The following is an 18,125-nucleotide window of genomic DNA, read 5'->3' on the forward strand; positions in this document are numbered from 1 at the left end:
ATCCCACTGAAGTCTGGGTTAATAAGTTAAAAAAACCTTATTGTTAGAAGACTCTGAGATGAATAAAAAGAATCACACCTTTGGTTTTAATCTAAGCTTTGGTGTCTTTCCACAGTGCAGCCTTCATATCCACGCTTCCTATAGCATCTCTCAGAAACTAAACGTTCCGATGGCCCCGCTGTCAGAGCCTAATGCTGTTGGCATAGTCATTGCCCATGGTAAGCAGCCCGCCCTCACCTCTGTGGGAAGAGCTAGTTGAGCACATTGAAGCTCAGTCATAGCATTGAACCCTGTGAGCAAACCACCATCCGTGGCTTTTACCACCCTTTGCAGAATTTCTTGCAAGATCAAGATACTGTGGGTTTTTCATGGACTCCCATCAGAGAGCAGCAACATGCCTCTTTCTTTACCCAATTGTCGTGGCCTTTTTTTTTTTTTTTTTATTCCAAGAGGCCTGATGGGAAATAATCAGAATAAACTCATTCAGAATTCTTCTCATGACAGTGACTCCTCTCTGTTTCTCTGCTGACGCGTGCTGATGAGATGGTGGGCTGTGTTGTAGGTAGCGTGGGGGATGCCATCTCCGTGATGGTCCCAGATGTGTACATCTCAGATGACGGGGGTTACTCCTGGATGAAGATGCTGGAAGGACCCCACTATTACACCATCCTGGATTCTGGAGGCATCATCGTAGCCATTGAGCACAGCAGCCATCCGATCAATGTGATTAAGTATGCATGAGCTCAGCTCCACCCACACTGTCTGCCCAGAGGGCTACCGCGGGATGTTTTTCAGTTTGAGGGGAAGTTCTGGATCCTGATTCAGATTTAGGCATTCTGCAGAGCTGCAGGGGAGGTGCTTGAAGGGGTTGCATTCAGAGCAACTCAAATTAAATGGCTTTGTGTTTTTCCTCTGACTCTGCTAGCTAACATTTTTTATCACTTAAAAGAAAAAATGTTCTTCTCTCTTCCCACAAGAATATTATGGATGCATTGAAGCACTCTGGATGGGAAATGACTCCTTAAGTACAAGTTCTTATTGTATAATTTCTGTTTATTGACTCAGAAGCCCATTCTTATATGGGTCACTATTCTTCCTTTCCCTTGGAAGAATTTTTATAAATGCATTTTCTTCCATACTATTTGAGTGAATCCCATTTCCCTGTTAACTGCAGGCATTAGAAATTAATATAATTGTCAGTCAGTAAGCCATCACCTAAATATGAGAGTTCTCTGACTTGGGATGAAAACAGCTGGAGTGGTTTCCTGATATTCCAGTAAACGTTGATCCTCTGTCACGATCTTCTCTAACTGTGGTTTCAGGTTCTCCACAGACGAGGGTCAGTGCTGGCAAACCTACACATTTACCAGGGAGCCTATCTACTTTACGGGCCTGGCTTCAGAACCCGGAGCTAGGTCCATGAACATCAGCATCTGGGGCTTCACAGAATCTTTCCTGGCTCGCCAGTGGGTCTCCTACACCATCGATTTTAAAGATATCCTTGAAAGGAACTGTGAGTGTCTCCTTTGACCTTTTCTATCGAAACTTGTAAGCCCATTTTCCTAAATAACCCATCCAGTTCAGTTTCTTCTAACTGGAATAAGAAAATCATGTATATGAAAGAGGATTGAAGGATGTTCCACGTGGGTGAGCAGGCAGTGAAATGGTACCAGAAAAGCACTTCCCTGTTTGGATTAGCACTGTCCAAGAGAAATAGCATGAGAGCAACATATATAATTTAAATTATTCTGTCAGCTAGCTACATTATACAAGTAAGAGGCAAAATTCATTTTAATAATATAGTTATTTCAGTATGTCTAAAATATTATCACTTTAACATGTAAAACAATATTTGATAATTATTAGTGAAATACTTTACACTCTTCCTTTTTAAAGATTTTTTTAAAAAAATATTAGAGTATAGTTGATTTATAATGTTGTATTAGTTTCACTATACAACATAGTGAATCAGTTATACATATACATATACCCACTCTCCTTTAGACTCTTTTCCTATATAAACTGAGTGTTGAGTAGAGTTCCCTGTGTGCTACAGTAGGTCCTTATTAGTTATCTATTTTATATACAGTTAAGTGTGTACATGTCAATCCCAGTCTCCCAAGTCATCACTCTCCCCACTTTCTCCCTGTAACCATAAGTTTCTTTTCTGTGTATGTGGATATTTTATTTGTAAATAAGTTCACTGTACCTTTTTTTAGATTCCACATATAAGTGATATCATATGATGTTTATCTTTGTCTGACTTACTTCACTCAGTATGACAATCTCTAAGCCCATCCATGTCACTGCAGATGGCATTATTTCATTCTTTTTTATGGCTGAGTAATGCTCCATAGTTTATTTGCACCACATCTTTTATTTATGTGTGATGTACCATATCTTACATATGTACTGTGTACAGCATAGTATATATGTACCACATCATCTATCCATTCCTCTGTTGATGCTTTTATTTTTATGTCCCGGCTATTATAAACAGTGCTGTAGTATGAACTGCAATATGCCCCTATGAGCATAGGGGTACATGTATTCTTTTAGATTATGGTTTTCTCTGGTTATATGCCCAGGAATGAAATTGCGGAATCATGGTAGTTCTATTTGTAGTCTTTTAAGGAACCTCCATACCATTCTCCATAGTGGCTATACCAATTTACATTCCCACCAACAGTGTAGGAGGGTTTTCTTTTCTCAGCACCTTCTCCAGTATTTATTGTTTGTAGATTTTTTGATGATGGCCATTCTGACTGGTATGAAGTGATACCTCATTGTAGTTTTGATTCTCTGATAATTAATGATGTTGAGCAGCTTTTCATGTACTTTTTGGCCATCTGTTATATTCTTTTTCTTCTGAGTCCTCAAAATCTGATGCATATTTCACACTCACCCTTACTGTAAATCTCAATTCACACCAGCCGCATGTGGATATTTAGAAGAGTTTAGTTTTGCACTTTAGATCTCTGAAGCATTTTCTGAAAGTTTTTTTCTGCTTGTAAGGATAGTGCATGTTTATGTTCGTCTAAAATTACTTCATAAGACTTCAGGGTTTTTCACCGCTGGTTACAGCAGAACTATAAAGAGGAAACTTTAGAGGAAAATGTGTTACATCTAATTGATTATGTCATTTATTTAAATGTTGAAGTAAGGAAGTTTTCATGCAGAGTTTGGCTTGAATATCAGTCACAGCTGAGACTCTAGACTGGCTCCTGAGCAGGCAGGAAGCCCACACTGACCATTTCTGAATGCTGTGACTTCAAACTGGAAGACATGTTAAAGACCCAGAAAAATGGCTTCAGAGAAGGAGTTAAAATATTCATTTCATGGTATTCCTAAAGAATCACAAGCAAACCCAGACCCCCAGTACTAAAGATGCTGACACTGTATTGAAAATAAGAAGGATAAAAGAAAAACTGGACAAAAAGTGACCATCTGTGACCCGTGATTGCTTGACATAATATGAAAGAAGATACAAAGTTTCAAGATGCTTGGGTTAAATTTTGGTCCTGACTTTTTTAGACTGTGTTAGGGGCCCATTTCCTTAGCATGTTAATTTAGTGACTCCTGCAGGAAGTAGAAGCACTTGGTTTGGACCTTTTCTACAAGATGTTTCAGTGATTTAAAACCAGCGAGTCATTATAATCTAAATTCGTTAAATAGACTGTAAAAGAGCTGGCTTATGAGTTTTCCCCTCTGCAGATGCAGGCAGCTTCTACAGTTATCCCTGAAGTTTAACATCATTAAAAGATTGGTTAAGCACTGCTCTTTAACAGGCTGGGTGCTAGTCTTCATATCCTGAAGGATAAAAGCCTAATCCACAGTCTTTAGGCCACAGCCTTTGAGTCATTTTTCCAGGAGTGGATGATATGACACACTGAGCCAGGTTGACTGTCATCAGCAGTCTTCATTTGAAAGCCAGTCAACAGGCAATGGCACCCCACTCCAGTACTCTTGCCTGGAGAATCCCATGGACAGAGGAGCCTGGTAGGCTGCAGTCCATGGGGTCGCTAGGAGTCGGACATGACTGAGCGACTTCACTTTCACTTTTCACTTTCATGCATTGGAAAAGGAAATGGCAACCCACTCCAGTGTTCTTGCCTGGAGAATCCCAGGGACGGAGGAGCCTGGTGGGCTGCTGTCTCTGGGGTCGCACAGAGTCGGGCACAACTGAAGCGACTTAGCAGCAGCAGCAGCAACAAGCGTTAAAAGACTAGAGAATGTTTGTGCTCGCTTCATCAGCACAAATACTAGAAAGAGAATATTTCTCCCACCTTTCGAAGCATACTCACCCTTGGTACAATTAAACCCTTGCTTTTGGTTAATTGGCATCTTGCCCTAAAGGCAAACATCTGGTTGCTTACCTCTGACAGCCCCTGACCAAGAACACAAGTGTACAAGACTTAAAGACAGCAGCCTCTCAGTCTGGAAGTAACTTTAGAGATTCTCCATCCACCTTTCTGCTGCACAAGGTTTTTCCTAGAACTCAAATGGGCTGTGAACTGCAAAGACTCCTCCCTTGGCTTGAGGAAAGGCCAATCACTAGTAGGCTCCCACTAATGCAACTTTCTTTTGCAATTCTAAAGCGAAGCAATAGGTTAAGTCAGACATCTGTACTTTTCGTCTCTTCTTTCTTTCTATTGCCTGGCAGCTGTCTCACATGGTGGATTCATGTAGTTTCCTGAAGAGCCTGTCTTTCTTTTAGGTGAAGAGAAGGACTATACCATCTGGCTGGCTCACTCTACAGACCCTGGAGATTATGGAGATGGCTGCATTTTAGGCTATAAAGAACAATACCTCCGGCTACGCAAGTCATCTGTCTGTCAGAATGGTCGAAACTATGTTGTGACCAAGCAGCCGTCCATCTGTCCCTGCTCCCTGGAGGACTTCCTCTGGTATCCGCACCCCTCAGATCCCTGTCAGCTACTTCCTGTGCTGGAGGAGGCAACAGACAGTTGAAAATTATTTCAGTCCTTTTTTCCCCTTTTTTCCTCAAGAGTGGAAAACTGTTGCTTCTTCTTTCCTCAAGGAAATTGAGGCACAGAGGAAGGGAAGCAGAATTGTTAGTAATTGGACAAATAACATTGTTGTATCAGACCATTAATTATTGTGCAGAACCAGCAACAACCCCCGAAATCCTGACTTACCCGTGTGAGGAGGGAGAGGAGTGTAGAATGAGGATGCGAGTAAGAAAGCAGAGAGAGAAGGCGATAGGACAGAAGCACCACGCAAAGTGGGGCAGGAGCTGAGATCTCAGGGGAAACTGGGCTTTAGCAAACAGCCTGAGTGCCTGGGTTCAGCAGGTGGGGCTAGCTTTGGGGTTGTCTGCAGGACTGCAGGCAGAGAGTGGCCCTGTCCTGAGAGAGGAGATGCCATCAGAATGTTTGGTCTCTATATCCCGTCAAGGCTCAGGAGCCATCATGGTGGACCCCTAGAGTTCAGAACCATCCAGGCTTAAGGATTAGTTTCGTGGCTGGCACAGGGTTAGTTGATTGTACAGAGGCGAGGGAGTCCCTTGGTAGTCTAGTTTAGGGTGAATAAGAGGAACTGCTTCACATCACAGGTACTAATCTTATGGAACTTGTTAGCTGCAGAAGAACCTGTCAGGGAGGTAGAAGTGGATTTGGAAAAGAAGACAGGAAGATAGCAGTCCTACCCTCCTACAGTCTATTCTCCTGAACTATAGGTGACAGAGTATGGGACTGAACAAACCCCCGTCTGACCGTGTGTTTCCTCCTGTGTTGTTCACATCTGTGTGTGGAATGGCCAGGGGCCCTCCCTTCTCTATTTCTACAAGGGAAAATGGCACTCAGGTCACTTGGATGTTATAATAGGGCTGGAGTTTGTGGATACTGTCAGACTCTGAAGGGCTCTCTCACCCTTAATGGCACACAGGCTGACTCTCGGTCACCTGAACTACTTCTGTTTTCCAAACATGCTCTGCGGCTTCAGAGCTCCATGCCACTGTGCGTGCTGCTGCTCCTGCCTGGAAGGTCTTTCCACATTTGCTGCTTGACCCCCCCCAAGCCTGGTGAATTCCTCTTTGGCCTTTAATACTTTAGCTCAGATGTTGCCTCCTAAAGCCTTCCCCAGTTTTTCCTCATCTAGGCTCCCACTGCACTTACTATATTTTTACAGCACTCACTATATTTTAATTCTTGCATATAGATTAGATTCCACCATTAAAATCTAAACCCCCTGAGCACATATTGTATTTGATAATCACATAGCCATAATGATAGCAGTCATAATGACGTTTTTAAACATTGCCTCTGTGCCAGACACTGTCCTAAGCAACTTACACTTCTCTTCAGCAGCTGCATGAGATAGGTACTATGGTTATTTACATTTCACAAAGGGAGAAACAAAGGTAGAGAGGGGTCATGACTAACTTGCTGTTACGTGGCAGAGCTGGGATGTGAACCCGGCAGTTAGTTCTGCCCCAGAGCCTGCACACACACCCCACATGCCTGAGGAATGTATACTTTGTGAGTGGGGAGGGTGTGGTCCCTGGAATTTTGGATTGAACACACAAAAATCTTTGCCAGAAATTTCTCCTTGCTATTGGAGGCATGATGTCTTCTCTTGTTCTTCCTACCCTCTCCCTTCAGTATTTGTCAGAAAACCTTGAAGTCCAAGCAGCATCTATATATTTACCAAATATTCATTGAATATTTGTTAGGCACAGGGCAGTGCAAAAGTGATAATAGAAATTTTATTATAGACTCTTCTGGTAAGAGTCACATGATTATGTTTGAAAAGAGAAACTGTTAAGTACCTAATGGATTTAGAGAAGGGAGAGATTCTTCCATCCAGACTAAAAGGAGTTGGATCAGGGAGGCTTTATAGAGGCAGTGGCATCTGAGCTGAGCCCTGATGAGCTGTAAGATTTGATGTGTACATCTGGAAAGAAGCAGATCATTAAAGCCAGTGGACTGAGTGAGCGTAGGCCCCCAACAGCACGATCAGGAAGGTTGTGCTGGGGCTTCCCTGATGGCTCAGTGGAGAAGAATCCACCTACCAATGCAGGAGCCATGGGTTCAATCCCTGGTCTGGGAAGATCCCACATGCCCCAGAGCAGCTAAGCCTATGCACCACAACTACTGAGCCCACATGCTGCAACTGCTGAAGCCCTTGGCGCCTAGAGCCTGTGCTCCACAACAAGAGAAGCCGCCGCAGTGAGAAGCCGTACCTTACAACAAACAGTAGCCACTGTTTGCCGCAACTAGACAAAGCCCACCTGCAGCAACCAAGATCCGGGGCAGCCCAAAATAAATAAATAAATAATTTTCAAAAAGAAAGAGTATGCCGGAAGATAGGCTGTGAGGGGAAGCCGTGGCTGCCACAGGAAAGAAGTGAGGGCGTCCAGATAGGGGTGCTCAGGAAGATGGTGCCCTGGACAAATGTAAAGAAATGACAGGAGAGGCTAGCACAAAGGAGGAAACATGATACATTTTGAACATTTTTGTTTCTTTGAGGTTCTGTCAACAGATTTATGTGGCAGTGTTCAGCAAGTATTTGGAAATGTAGGATTAGAGCTCAACAGAGGTAGAACCTGGACGTTTTATTAATTTTTTGAAATTGTTATTTATTTGTATTTTTGTTGCTGTGCACAGGCTTCCTCTAGTTGTGACGAGCAGGGGCTGCTCTCCATTACAGTGTGCGGGCTTCTCACTGAGGTGGCTTATGTTGTTGCGGAGCACAGGCTCAGCAGTTGTGGCTCCCAGACTTAGTTGCTCCGAGGCATGTGGAATCTTCCCAGACAGGGATCAAACCCATGTCCCCTGCGTTGGCAGGTGGATTCTTCTCCACTGGACCACCAGGGAAGTCCAAACCTAGAAGTTTTAGTTGCAGCAAATAGTTAAGCTCATGAAGGGAGAGCAGATACAGAGTAGGAGAATGAATGATAGAATCTTGGGAAACATCTGCACCTACATGTTAGGAAGAGAGCAGAGCCAGCAGTGACCAGAGAAACCTGAGTGCAGCTCTCGGGGCTGCAGTGGGTGGGCCCAGTGGTGTGCCAGGTGGCCAAAGTGAGCAAGACAGAGAAAGGAGAAAGCCCCAAGGTTGGGTGACTGGTGGGCCTGCAGGGGCGCAGACATTCATTTTGAAGGTTGCAGCGGGGGTTTCAAGCCAAGATGCAGAGCATAAAAAGTAAATGAGTAAAACAGAACAAGTAAAAGAGAAAATTGGCCAATAAGGGAGAGAGGGTGGTGAAAGAAGAGGACAGGTGCAAGCTAAGGAGAAGCTGCCGGGTGAGGGGACTGGCGGTCCCTCCAAGCTGTTCATGAAGCAAGCCCCCACCTAGGGGCACGAGGTGCCAAGGCCCTGCATATCCTTACTTTGGGGAAAGCAGAGAAAGGAGAACAGGTCACTATGGAGAGATGGGATGGAATGGAGGGCAGGGATGGGCATTCACATTGGCATCAGGCACCATCTAAGAGGCTGAGAGGGACACAGATGTGGGGAAGGCAGGAAAGGTTGGATATACACTCTCATGGGTATAACATAATGAGTTATTTGGAGATGAAAGAATTGCTGATAATGAGTTATTTGGAGATGAAAGAATTGCTGAGTCCATGCGTTTAGGTCTGTGGCTAACGCACTGTTTCTCTGTGTCTTAGTTGCGTGTATCCCCACCCGCTATAGACTGCGCAATTTCCCTTCCCTGAGCCTGAGCTGTCTGTGTGGAACTCCTAGCTACTGAGTCCTCAGTCCACCAGGCCCAATCCATAAGCCATTCCCCACCCCCCAATTAAGCCCTCTGCGTGTGCTTTTGTTCCTAAAGAGACCTCTTTATATGTCACAGACTTCCTTAGCTGCTTTCTGGCAACCCAAGCCTGGAATATTAACCATCCTCTGCCCCACATAAAGCCTTCACTGCTATTTGCGTCCTGTCTTTCAGCAACTTTGAAAGATACGTTCTTTGCTGATTCTTACAGTGATTTTGGCTACTTCCGTCCAGAAAATGACTCCAAATGTGTGGAACAGCCAGAACTGAAGGGCCACGACCTCGAGTTTTGTTTGTACGGAAGAGAAGAGCACCTGACAACAAACGGGTGAGGCGGCTGCTTCTCCCGCGTCGGGCCTGCATCTCCCCTGTGCAGGGAGAAAGTTCCCTCCACGCTGTTCTGAGTATTTGAGAGAGTCTAGAAAATCACTGTCTGGTAGAACTTTCTGTGGTGGGGGAAATGCTCTATAATCTGCTGCATCTGATACAGTGACCCCTAGCCCTCTGTGGCTATTGACACTAGAGTGAGGAACTGAAGTAATTTTGATTAATTTAAAAGTAAATAGTTACCATAGCAGAGAGTGCCATTCTAGAGGAGCCTGACTGCCTACTCCCCTGATAACTCTCCCCGCCCCTGTGTACTGACGGGCTTTCCCCAGCAGTCTCGTAGGGCAGAAAGTCGGCATGTCATTGCAGCATGGCAAGGGGTGTGTGGACTGTCCAAGGACCGAAACTACACAGGATATCCCCCCAGCACCCTGTGGATCTCCCCCAAGCCCTGAAAGATGGTGTAAGGACCAGAAGTTTTTCTGCAGCTTTTCAAATCTTGTTTTCAGGAAGTAAGCAAGAACCCAGAAGTGCATCCTTGTATTCTGTCAGCACCTTTTCTCTGCCCCTCAGGTACCGGAAAATTCCAGGAGACAAATGCCAGGGTGGCGTGAATCCAGTTCGAGAAGTGAAAGACTTGAAAAAGAAATGCACAAGCAACTTTTTGAGTCCAGAAAAGCAGGTGTGTTAAAGTAGATCTGGTGTAGATACAAGTGGGGTTTTGAGTTCTGCCAGGAAGGTCAAAGTTACAGTGTGTCGAGAACTTTATCACCTAATACAAGTGGCCAGACCACTTATGTCAGGCTTCCCGTTGCACGGAAACTGTTAGGATGAAGGATGGTCACTTAAGCCAACAATAAGCTCATCTACTGAAAATGGGGTGGGGGGGAGGGAAAATGGTGCTCAGTATTTATCCAAGTCTTAGAAGCTTAGGGTTGAGAAAATTTCTGAGGCTCAGAGTCACTTAGAAAAAAGACTCAACAAGTCCTGCCATCAAGGGCTGGGGTTTTGCACGTGTGGAAGGGAAGGGCATGGGACCCTGGTTAGTGGGGATCTCTGTGCCGAGTCATGTCAGGTGTGTTCATAAGGAGAACCTGCACTGCCGTAATAAGGGGCTGGTCTTGATTTGGAAGCAAGTTTGAGAGCTGATTCCAGATCTGTAGCATTGAACTGTCTGGCCTGGATATGGGAATCTGGTAAGAGGAACCCTCTTGATAAAGAAGTGCTGGCCCAGCAGTGTGACTGGGAACAGAAGACTGTGGACCCCAGGTTCCTAATCTGGAAACTGAGAGATGGACAGTCTGCAGTCCCTCCTGTCTAACTTTCTCAGGAGTGAGGGCCTGACGGGGTGGAAGAAGGCAGGGGGAGAAGAGTGTGTGGGTGTGTGTACTTGTTGGGGGCAAGCTCCTGCTTCTTTGCATCACTGCCCTGCACTCCTGGCGGCTGTCCTCAGAGTGTTTGTGTGTGTGATTGCACAGGACTCCCGCCCACAGGGACACAGCTTGTCCCAGAATCCAGCTCCGCCTCCTCTGGGATACACTGAAAACACACACTCCCTATCTCCCACCCAGAAGCAGGTAGGTCACACTCAGACAACGATATGACAAAGCTTATTTATAACAACATATGAAAACTTAAGAAATGAATCTTGTGATCATGGGAGGGCCTGCCTGACAGCATTGGCACAGCTCCTTTCCAGGTGATGGCCCTCTGCTAGATTCATTCAGCCCACTTACTGTCATGGTCTCTCGCTCTGCTTCATCCTTAAAAGCTCCAAGACTTATAACCAGTGGTCACGGGGAACAGTCACAATTATATTTGATCTAGGACCATAGCTTCCAGTGTAACTTTGACATTGAAGCCCCTGAGTTTGCACTATTCTGACAGCTTCAAGGCAGCTCAAGTTTTGATTACCCTCTGCCAGCTGTGGTATTCTGGTAGCACTGAGATGGTCATCTTGAGGGGTTTGGGAACATTTCATCATTAGGTGCCTAGAGACTACAGATTGTTGAACAGAGAAATAAGAAATTGAGAAGCCTCTTTGAATTCAGTCCTGGAATATGCACGCCCAAAATTTATTGTGTGTTTGTGTTTTAATTTATCAAGAATTCCAAGTCAAATTCTGTTCCAATTATCCTGGCCACTGTGGGATTGATGCTGGTCACAGTCATAGCAGGAGTGCTCATTGTGAAGAAATACGTCTGTGGTGGAAGGTAAGGAACCGGAGTCCGTCAAACCTACAAGTCAGCCAAGGGCAGAGTCTGCCGCTGGTGAAAACTGACTAGTTGAAGTGATGTTACTGAAACATCAGACCCAAATCTTTCCTTCCATTTTTCATATACCAACTATAGGCTGTGCTTCCTGTATGTGCGGCTCATTCTATGAGTGTGTAAAACTTGGAGAGTCCACAGCCCTATAAGAAATGCATTCTTCCTCACCACGTGAGGGTTGACAGCAGTTTCCGCCCCCAGGTTCCTGGTGCATCGGTACTCGGTGCTCCAGCAGCACGCAGAGGCTAATGGTGTGGATGGTGTGGATGCTTTGGACACGGCCTCCCACACTCACAAAAGCGGTTATCATGATGACTCAGATGAGGTGAGACTGTTTCTTCTTGAGGGGTGGCGCAGAAGTTTTTAAAAAGAGCGATTCTTTTTTTATTTATGACCAAGGTATGTTTGAAGCAACGGAGGGTATAAGCTAGAAGCAGCAACTTAATGACTAAGACTTGGCCAACCCAGAAGCTACGTAATGGCTTTCAAAATAAGGATTAGGGATTTTTTTTTGGTCTGTAAATAATATGGCCCGTGTCTTTTGTTTTTTCAGGACCTTCTGGAATAGCTCCTCAAAAGAGCTGGGACCGAGTACGAAGGATGGACCGCAGTACCTCCTACACTCCCTGTGGCTCCGACCTGGGGAAATAAATTTCCCATTGCGAAGGGCCCAGCTCTGTTTCTGCTGCTTCCATCAAAGCCAAAAGGACCTACACTAAAGAAATAGGGGGGTGGGGACCCGAAACACTCTTGCCAATTGGCTCGGAGAAGAGAGGGGAAAGTTTTAATTCTTTAACTTTACGAGTTCTGTGTTTTTGCAAGGTATGGGCCCTTTTTGGTTTTGGTTTTTAAGGGAAATGAAATGGAATTGAAGGGAACTTTTCACTAACCCCACAGTCACATGTTTTGCGTGGCGCCTACCCCAGGGCACCGGCCAGCTTCGTCATCAATTCTCATGAAGCCCTCGGTGCTGTCCCTGGGCTGTGCCATCCCTGGACAGTGCCAGCACCACGAAGCAGCTGCAGAGATGAGCAAAGAGGCTGCAATGACTGGCACAGCCTGGGCAGCCTCTCTCCCTCTGGGGCCAGCCCCACTCCAAGAATAGTGCACACCAGCTCCTCACATAGATCACTGCTTTTTGTTATTTCTTTCAGGAGCCATAGGCCACAGTGATTTTTCTTTTCCCCTGTTTAATTAGGCAATACCCTTGTTAATTGCCCTTTGGCAACTAACTTACATGTGCTTCCAAGACACTAAATCAGGAAAACCTAAAGGGCAATATTTTTAACTTGGGGCAGGAAGAAGGGAACAGCAGAGAATTGACTAGATTTAGCACCTATTAAAGGAGAAATTCTTGCTTCTTCCAAGATCTTTCAAGCCATGCCTTATGTGTGTGCCAGTGGACTTGCTCAAGGATGGGGCTCAAGCTGGGTACCCAGGCTGAGCAGCCTCTTCACTGTAGCGGCTGGTGGCGTGCGCAGCACAGCCTCTGAGGACGATTCGTCCGTGAATCATTAGAATGGCTGCTTATTCGCTTCCTCTTAGGTTGCTGCTCTACATGGAGCCGTAACTAGACATGTTTTCAGTTTTAAGCTTTAAAAAAAAAAAAATTTCAGTTTTGTTACCAAGTTCTCCTCCTTGCCCCTCCACTTCCCCAGCTTTGCCAAGTAATTTGTTGGCTTGAAACTTTGAGCCAAACCAACTGAAAAACATGCTTCTAGTGCAGATTGATGTTGTATGTGATACATTAAGTTCATATTTTAAATTTAATAAAATGTTCCCTTTGACATTTTAAAAAAATGGCATAAATTAGAAAATGTAGCGAGGCGGATTTTTGGGTGGCCAGACAGTGATGGAAAGCTGTCGTCGTTAGTTTTCATACAGCGTGACTGTTGGCTGTACTCGGACCCAGTAGTGCGTTTCCAGCCTTAGCGCACCCACTGTGCCGGTCACGGTCTCTCCCAACAGTGACGACTGGGGACATTCTGTGGTAACTGCCATTTTGCTGCTGGTTCATTTTATGGCTAGAAAGTCAGGAAAAGGTAAACGTGCCAAATGAACTTTTGTCAGAATGTGTGAGCAGATGGCTGAATTGTCTTCTCACCAGAATGGATTAACAGCAGTAGGGAACGCAGGGGAGGGAGTGGATGGAGAATTTTAAAGAAACTTTGAAACTGCAGTAAGATTAACGTAAGTCAGGGAACTATAAAGTTAAGGCAGTTTTTGTAAAGAGAGTTCATATTTGTTAGAGCCAGAGAGCACTAGTTTTTTAGGAAAATCTCATTCCTTTTGTAAGGTTTTTAAATTGAAAGTAATTCCAAAGATACACCAGCTCACAAATGATTAAAAAGTCTCAGCTTTTATCCCATTCACCCTCACCTCCTGCCCCATGTGAATTTGATGCCCAGAGAAGACCTGCTTAGACCATACACCCTTCTCCCCACATGCACCCACCGAAGTAGATGTGCCGACATACGGTAATTCTCTGATTAGTTTTACATGTAAGAGAGTTAATACTCTTCTCTAACCATGTAAGACTCGGGACAGTGATACCTGGGGTTTCTGTAGAACTTGGTAGTTTTCATGGCACTTTTTCACTTGCATTATGTCATTTGAACCTCACAGCATTCTTGTGAGAATAAAAAAAAAAAAACAAAAAACACAGGGTTTGTAATCCCCATTAGAGATGGAGCTGAGGCACAAAAATGGAGTAAAGATGTCAAGGTCCCTGAGTCATGAGTGGTGATGGTGATTGTCTTCGGATCTCATGCACTTTGATGGATGCTCTTGCTGCCAGGTGGGAGCAGGCTGCTTTCTTACAAATGTCTTGCAGTTCTTCAGGGCACGGGTTAGTGGCCTTTCTTTCAGAGCAGCATGTAGAGCTGTTTTGCCAACTTGGTAAACAGGAAATTTTTCGTGGCTGGAAGCAAAAGTAATGGCAATTTTGAGTATGTGTTTAGAAATCGCCCCTTACCTCATTGAAGGTCACGGTGGTTCAAGAGTGTGGGAATGGAGTCTCCACTGATGAGTCACCCTCTCCATTTCCCTTGTCCCCCACCCACGACTGGCTGGAGAGCTTAGTCAGTTTGAGGACTGCTAGCAAGCCTGGCTGGCTAGCCTTCCGCATCTCACAAGGGTATGTCCCCGGCCCAAGATGAAAACAGCCTAATAGAGCCACGATAGCTCCTAAGAAAAAGAGATTTCTGATTTGTCCTACTGATGTCAGGTTGGAGCATTATCTCTGAAAATAAAGTGTAGTGTCAGGCTTAATAGCACAAGGGACTGTTTCAGTAATAGAAGTTAGCATCATAAGGTAGGTTGGACATAGCAGACTGTCCAGAGTGATCTGAGCTCTGAAATCCAGGTGGTGAACTCACCATCTTTCATGCTCTGTGGACAAGTATCTTGGACTTAAGAGGGCTTTTGGTTTTCAGTGAGACCTGAGACCAGGGATGCATACACCTAAGCTGTTCATCGAATGGGAACGCCACTTAGAAGAGTGAAAGTGTTTGCAGGACTGTGGCAGTTCTAGGCTGGACTCAGGAGATTCAACAGATTGGATGTAACTAAAGCTTTAGAATTTGTCATCTGCCTCTGAATAGGCTTTCTAGGGTGTCTGTCTCATTCTTAGGTTTACCTCTGGGCCTCTGCATGCCGAAGCTGGCCTTTCATCCCTGGCAGATCGGTAACGTGCTGGCCACCACTGGCTCTGTCAACCACAGCTGGTTCTCCCGTGGCCTTCACCATGGGACAAGGATAGAGGAGTGCAGGGCGATCCCCAAGCACTCCACGTGGCAGGACTGGCCTAGCTTCAGTCTTTGTTTTCTAAGCAAGTGATTCCAGTAGAGAGTTTCTTGTTTCCCCTTAGGAGAGCTTTAAAGAGCCCTGCTTCTGTATGCAGTGGCTTGGAGCTCACCCTGCTCACTGTTGGTACCGCCCCCTTGCCCCACATTAACCTGGATACTTGGAACTGCTAAAATAGGAAGAGCTTCTGCTTTTCAACTTTGCTACTCTCTTCCCTCAAGCAGATAAATAAACATGGACTTACATGTCCTTCAAACAAAAACCAAAGTTTTAGATTTCCACATGGTAGTGATAGGGAGGCCAGACTGTTCCATCTGCCACCAGTTTGCCCAGCTCAGGTTGCACCAGGGACACCGTCCTGCCCCAGGAGGGTCAAGGCCTCGCCCTCATGGAGGATGATTGAAATAGCAGGAATATGTTGATTTCTTGGCTACTTTGCATTATAACAAATAAGAATCAGAAGTCTAATTAGAAGTTGTCTTCAGCAACTTACTGTGTGCATTTTTTTTCACACCGGTACATTCTTAAGCATCCTTGTTTATATAGAATAACATAAACTAATCTGTACCTTTCTATATATATATCTGTGTGTGTGTGTGTGTGTACATATATACATGTATAAACTGTATAGTGTACATGTTAATGATATGCCCAAATCCTTAATGCAGTTCTCATCCTCCGCATGCCCTCAGTTTGTGGTCACGTGACTTGAGTGTTCCTGATGATTCTGCCCACCTCCTGTGTTTGGACGTCTAGGGAGGAGGGTCGGGTTTTGATGGTACCCTCCTCATCCTCGTGCACAGATATGCTCAGGGTCCCCATGTGTGCCTGGTATCCATCCCTCTCTTGTTTCCTGTTCCCTGTCTGAGCATGTGGTCCCTCCTGGTTCTGTACCTTCTCTCCCTCCTCCCCAAGCTGTCAGATAGCCTTTCTACTCAAATCTAAAGCAGTATTAAGATCATTACTGCATGTGCACTAAAACCCCAAGTTTTCTGTTCCCTTGGGGCAGAAAATTGCATGTGAGGTGGAATAATCAAGTTTCAATGACCTATGTCAGTTGCACAACAAAGCCAGACCCCAGAATAAAATTCCATGAAATGGAAATAAAACTCAAATTTCTTTAGCACTGTGTAAATAAATCTGGATGTGTTTAACTTTGTACTGGTAATTTTCTGTATATTTGCAATATTTGGGTTAGAAATAAAACAGACTGGACTTTATTACGTGACCTACTAAAATGACTAAGCTACAGTTTGTTAATATGAAAGTTTCTCCACTTTCCTGGCTTCAAAAATTGAGCCCCAGCAATCAGAGAACATCAATTAATGAGCCAGGACTATGCGTCTGTAAGTCCTACATGAAGGGTATTAGGTAATTTATGGGAAAAACTACTCACTTTTTTCTTCTTCATGCTCTCAAAGATCTACCTACCCTTGGGTGTTTATAAGACCAGATTTCTTTTTCTTCCTCCCTAGAAGTATAGCTGACCCACCCTGGTAAAGCTTCTCAGCTTTGATTGCTACATTCTTCCTTCTGGACGCGGCCGCATGTCATTACTGTCTTGAATTACATGATCCTTTAGGAGGTTCGACAGACAACAACACTGAGGAGTTTACCTTCAGCACTTGCCCACTTGCCCCTCTCACATTTCTCCTGCTACTCTTACTCATAGTCCTTCCTAACCCGTTTCATTAAGGACCTTCAAAGAGTTGCATCTTGACTCCAAAATATTTCTTTCAGTGGAGGTTACTGCCCACCCTCATTGAGCCTTTAGCCAAGCCAGACGACTACTTAGCCTGCTGTCCTGGGCTGGGGGTGGGGGCTGGGGGGTCTTTCCATGTAATGTTTACTCTGGGGCCATGGTCTGAAGATGACCAGGCAGAGACCTTGCTCCTGAGAACCCCATGTCTGCTGGAAGAGTCCTCCCCCCCGGGGAGGTTATCCAGGGTGGTTTATTTTCAAGAATTCTAACGTAGTGTTCTCAGACTTCCTGCAACAGAATTAGTAAGTTGCTTTTTTAAATGCATATCCCACCCAGACCTACTAAATTAGCTTTTCCAGTGGATAAGACCCTAGGAGTTGGCTTTTTCTATTTGATTCTTTCGTACCTTCAATTGCAACAAGGAGCCAATACCAAAAGCCTGAACCAATCTCTTCATCAAAGCATGGGGATAAGAGGGGTGTTTGGAGTACCCTGGTATACTGTCTGGACCTGTAAGGGCTCTGGCTGGTTCAGATAAGAGAAATGCATCAGAAAGGCCTTTACACCTGAGAGTCCTGACATTAGCACAGTCTCTCACCACCAACCCCAGAGGTCAAGTTCCATAGTCACCGTCTTCAGCCATCCTGCTGCTGCTGCTAAGTCGTTTCAGTTGTGTCCGACTCTGTGCGACCCCATAGACAGCAGCCCACCAGGCTCCCCCGTCCCTGGGATTCTCCAGGCAAGAGCACTGGAGTGGGTTGCCATTTCCTTCTCCAATGCATGAAAGTGAAAAGTGAAAGTGAAGTCGCTCAGTCGTGTCCGACTCCTAGAGACCCCATGGACTGCAGCTTACCAGGCTCCTCCATCCATGGGATTTTCCAGGCAAGAGTACTGGAGTGGGTTGCCATTGCCTTCTCCCTTCAGCCATCCTAGCTCCTGATAAAACAGTTTCCTGGATCCCAAGTGGGTCTACAAGTTGTCCTGGCCCTCAGTCCCAATACAAGTTGCAAAGATGAGTTCTGGGCTTCTGTCCCACAACCCTAGGTAGTAACACAGACTCCCAGGATCCTATTGGCTGCCCCCAGTTTGAGGGCCAAAGGAGAAAAATGAGTTAAGGAGCTCATTCTTTCAACCATGCTGATTGGTTTCCTTCAAAGAGGGGAAAGGGGGGATGTGGAAACTTGCTACTTTCTACTCAGCTTTGCTATGAACCTAAAACTGCTCTTTTAAAGTCTACTTAAAAAAAAAAAATATATATATATATATATATTCACATAAA

General features: G+C 45.0%; 1 protein-coding gene across 5 annotated transcripts in view; it reads left to right on the forward strand.

Moving 5' to 3' along the window:
- SORT1 (sortilin 1) overlaps nucleotides 1–16,374 on the forward strand; it is a 67,680-nt gene extending 51,306 nt beyond the window's left edge. For 3 of the 5 annotated variants that reach the window (XM_055584842.1, XM_055584841.1, XM_055584845.1), the window contains exons 12-21: nucleotides 116–218; nucleotides 563–731; nucleotides 1,323–1,513; nucleotides 4,718–4,907; nucleotides 8,955–9,071; nucleotides 9,644–9,752; nucleotides 10,549–10,647; nucleotides 11,177–11,283; nucleotides 11,542–11,665; nucleotides 11,894–16,374. In XM_055584842.1, the coding sequence (XP_055440817.1) occupies nucleotides 116–218; nucleotides 563–731; nucleotides 1,323–1,513; nucleotides 4,718–4,907; nucleotides 8,955–9,071; nucleotides 9,644–9,752; nucleotides 10,549–10,647; nucleotides 11,177–11,283; nucleotides 11,542–11,665; nucleotides 11,894–11,908 (1,224 nt within the window). In that variant the 3' untranslated portion in view covers nucleotides 11,909–16,374. The remainder of the gene's footprint in view (nucleotides 1–115; nucleotides 219–562; nucleotides 732–1,322; nucleotides 1,514–4,717; nucleotides 4,908–8,954; nucleotides 9,072–9,643; nucleotides 9,753–10,548; nucleotides 10,648–11,176; nucleotides 11,284–11,541; nucleotides 11,666–11,893) is intronic. The other 2 variants (XM_055584843.1, XM_055584844.1) reach the window with 1 other exon arrangement.
- Nucleotides 16,375–18,125: the final 1,751 nt, after the last annotated feature.

Source organism: Bubalus kerabau, chromosome 6 (genome assembly GCF_029407905.1).
Source record: "Bubalus kerabau isolate K-KA32 ecotype Philippines breed swamp buffalo chromosome 6, PCC_UOA_SB_1v2, whole genome shotgun sequence".
Lineage (NCBI taxonomy): Eukaryota > Metazoa > Chordata > Mammalia > Artiodactyla > Bovidae > Bubalus > Bubalus kerabau.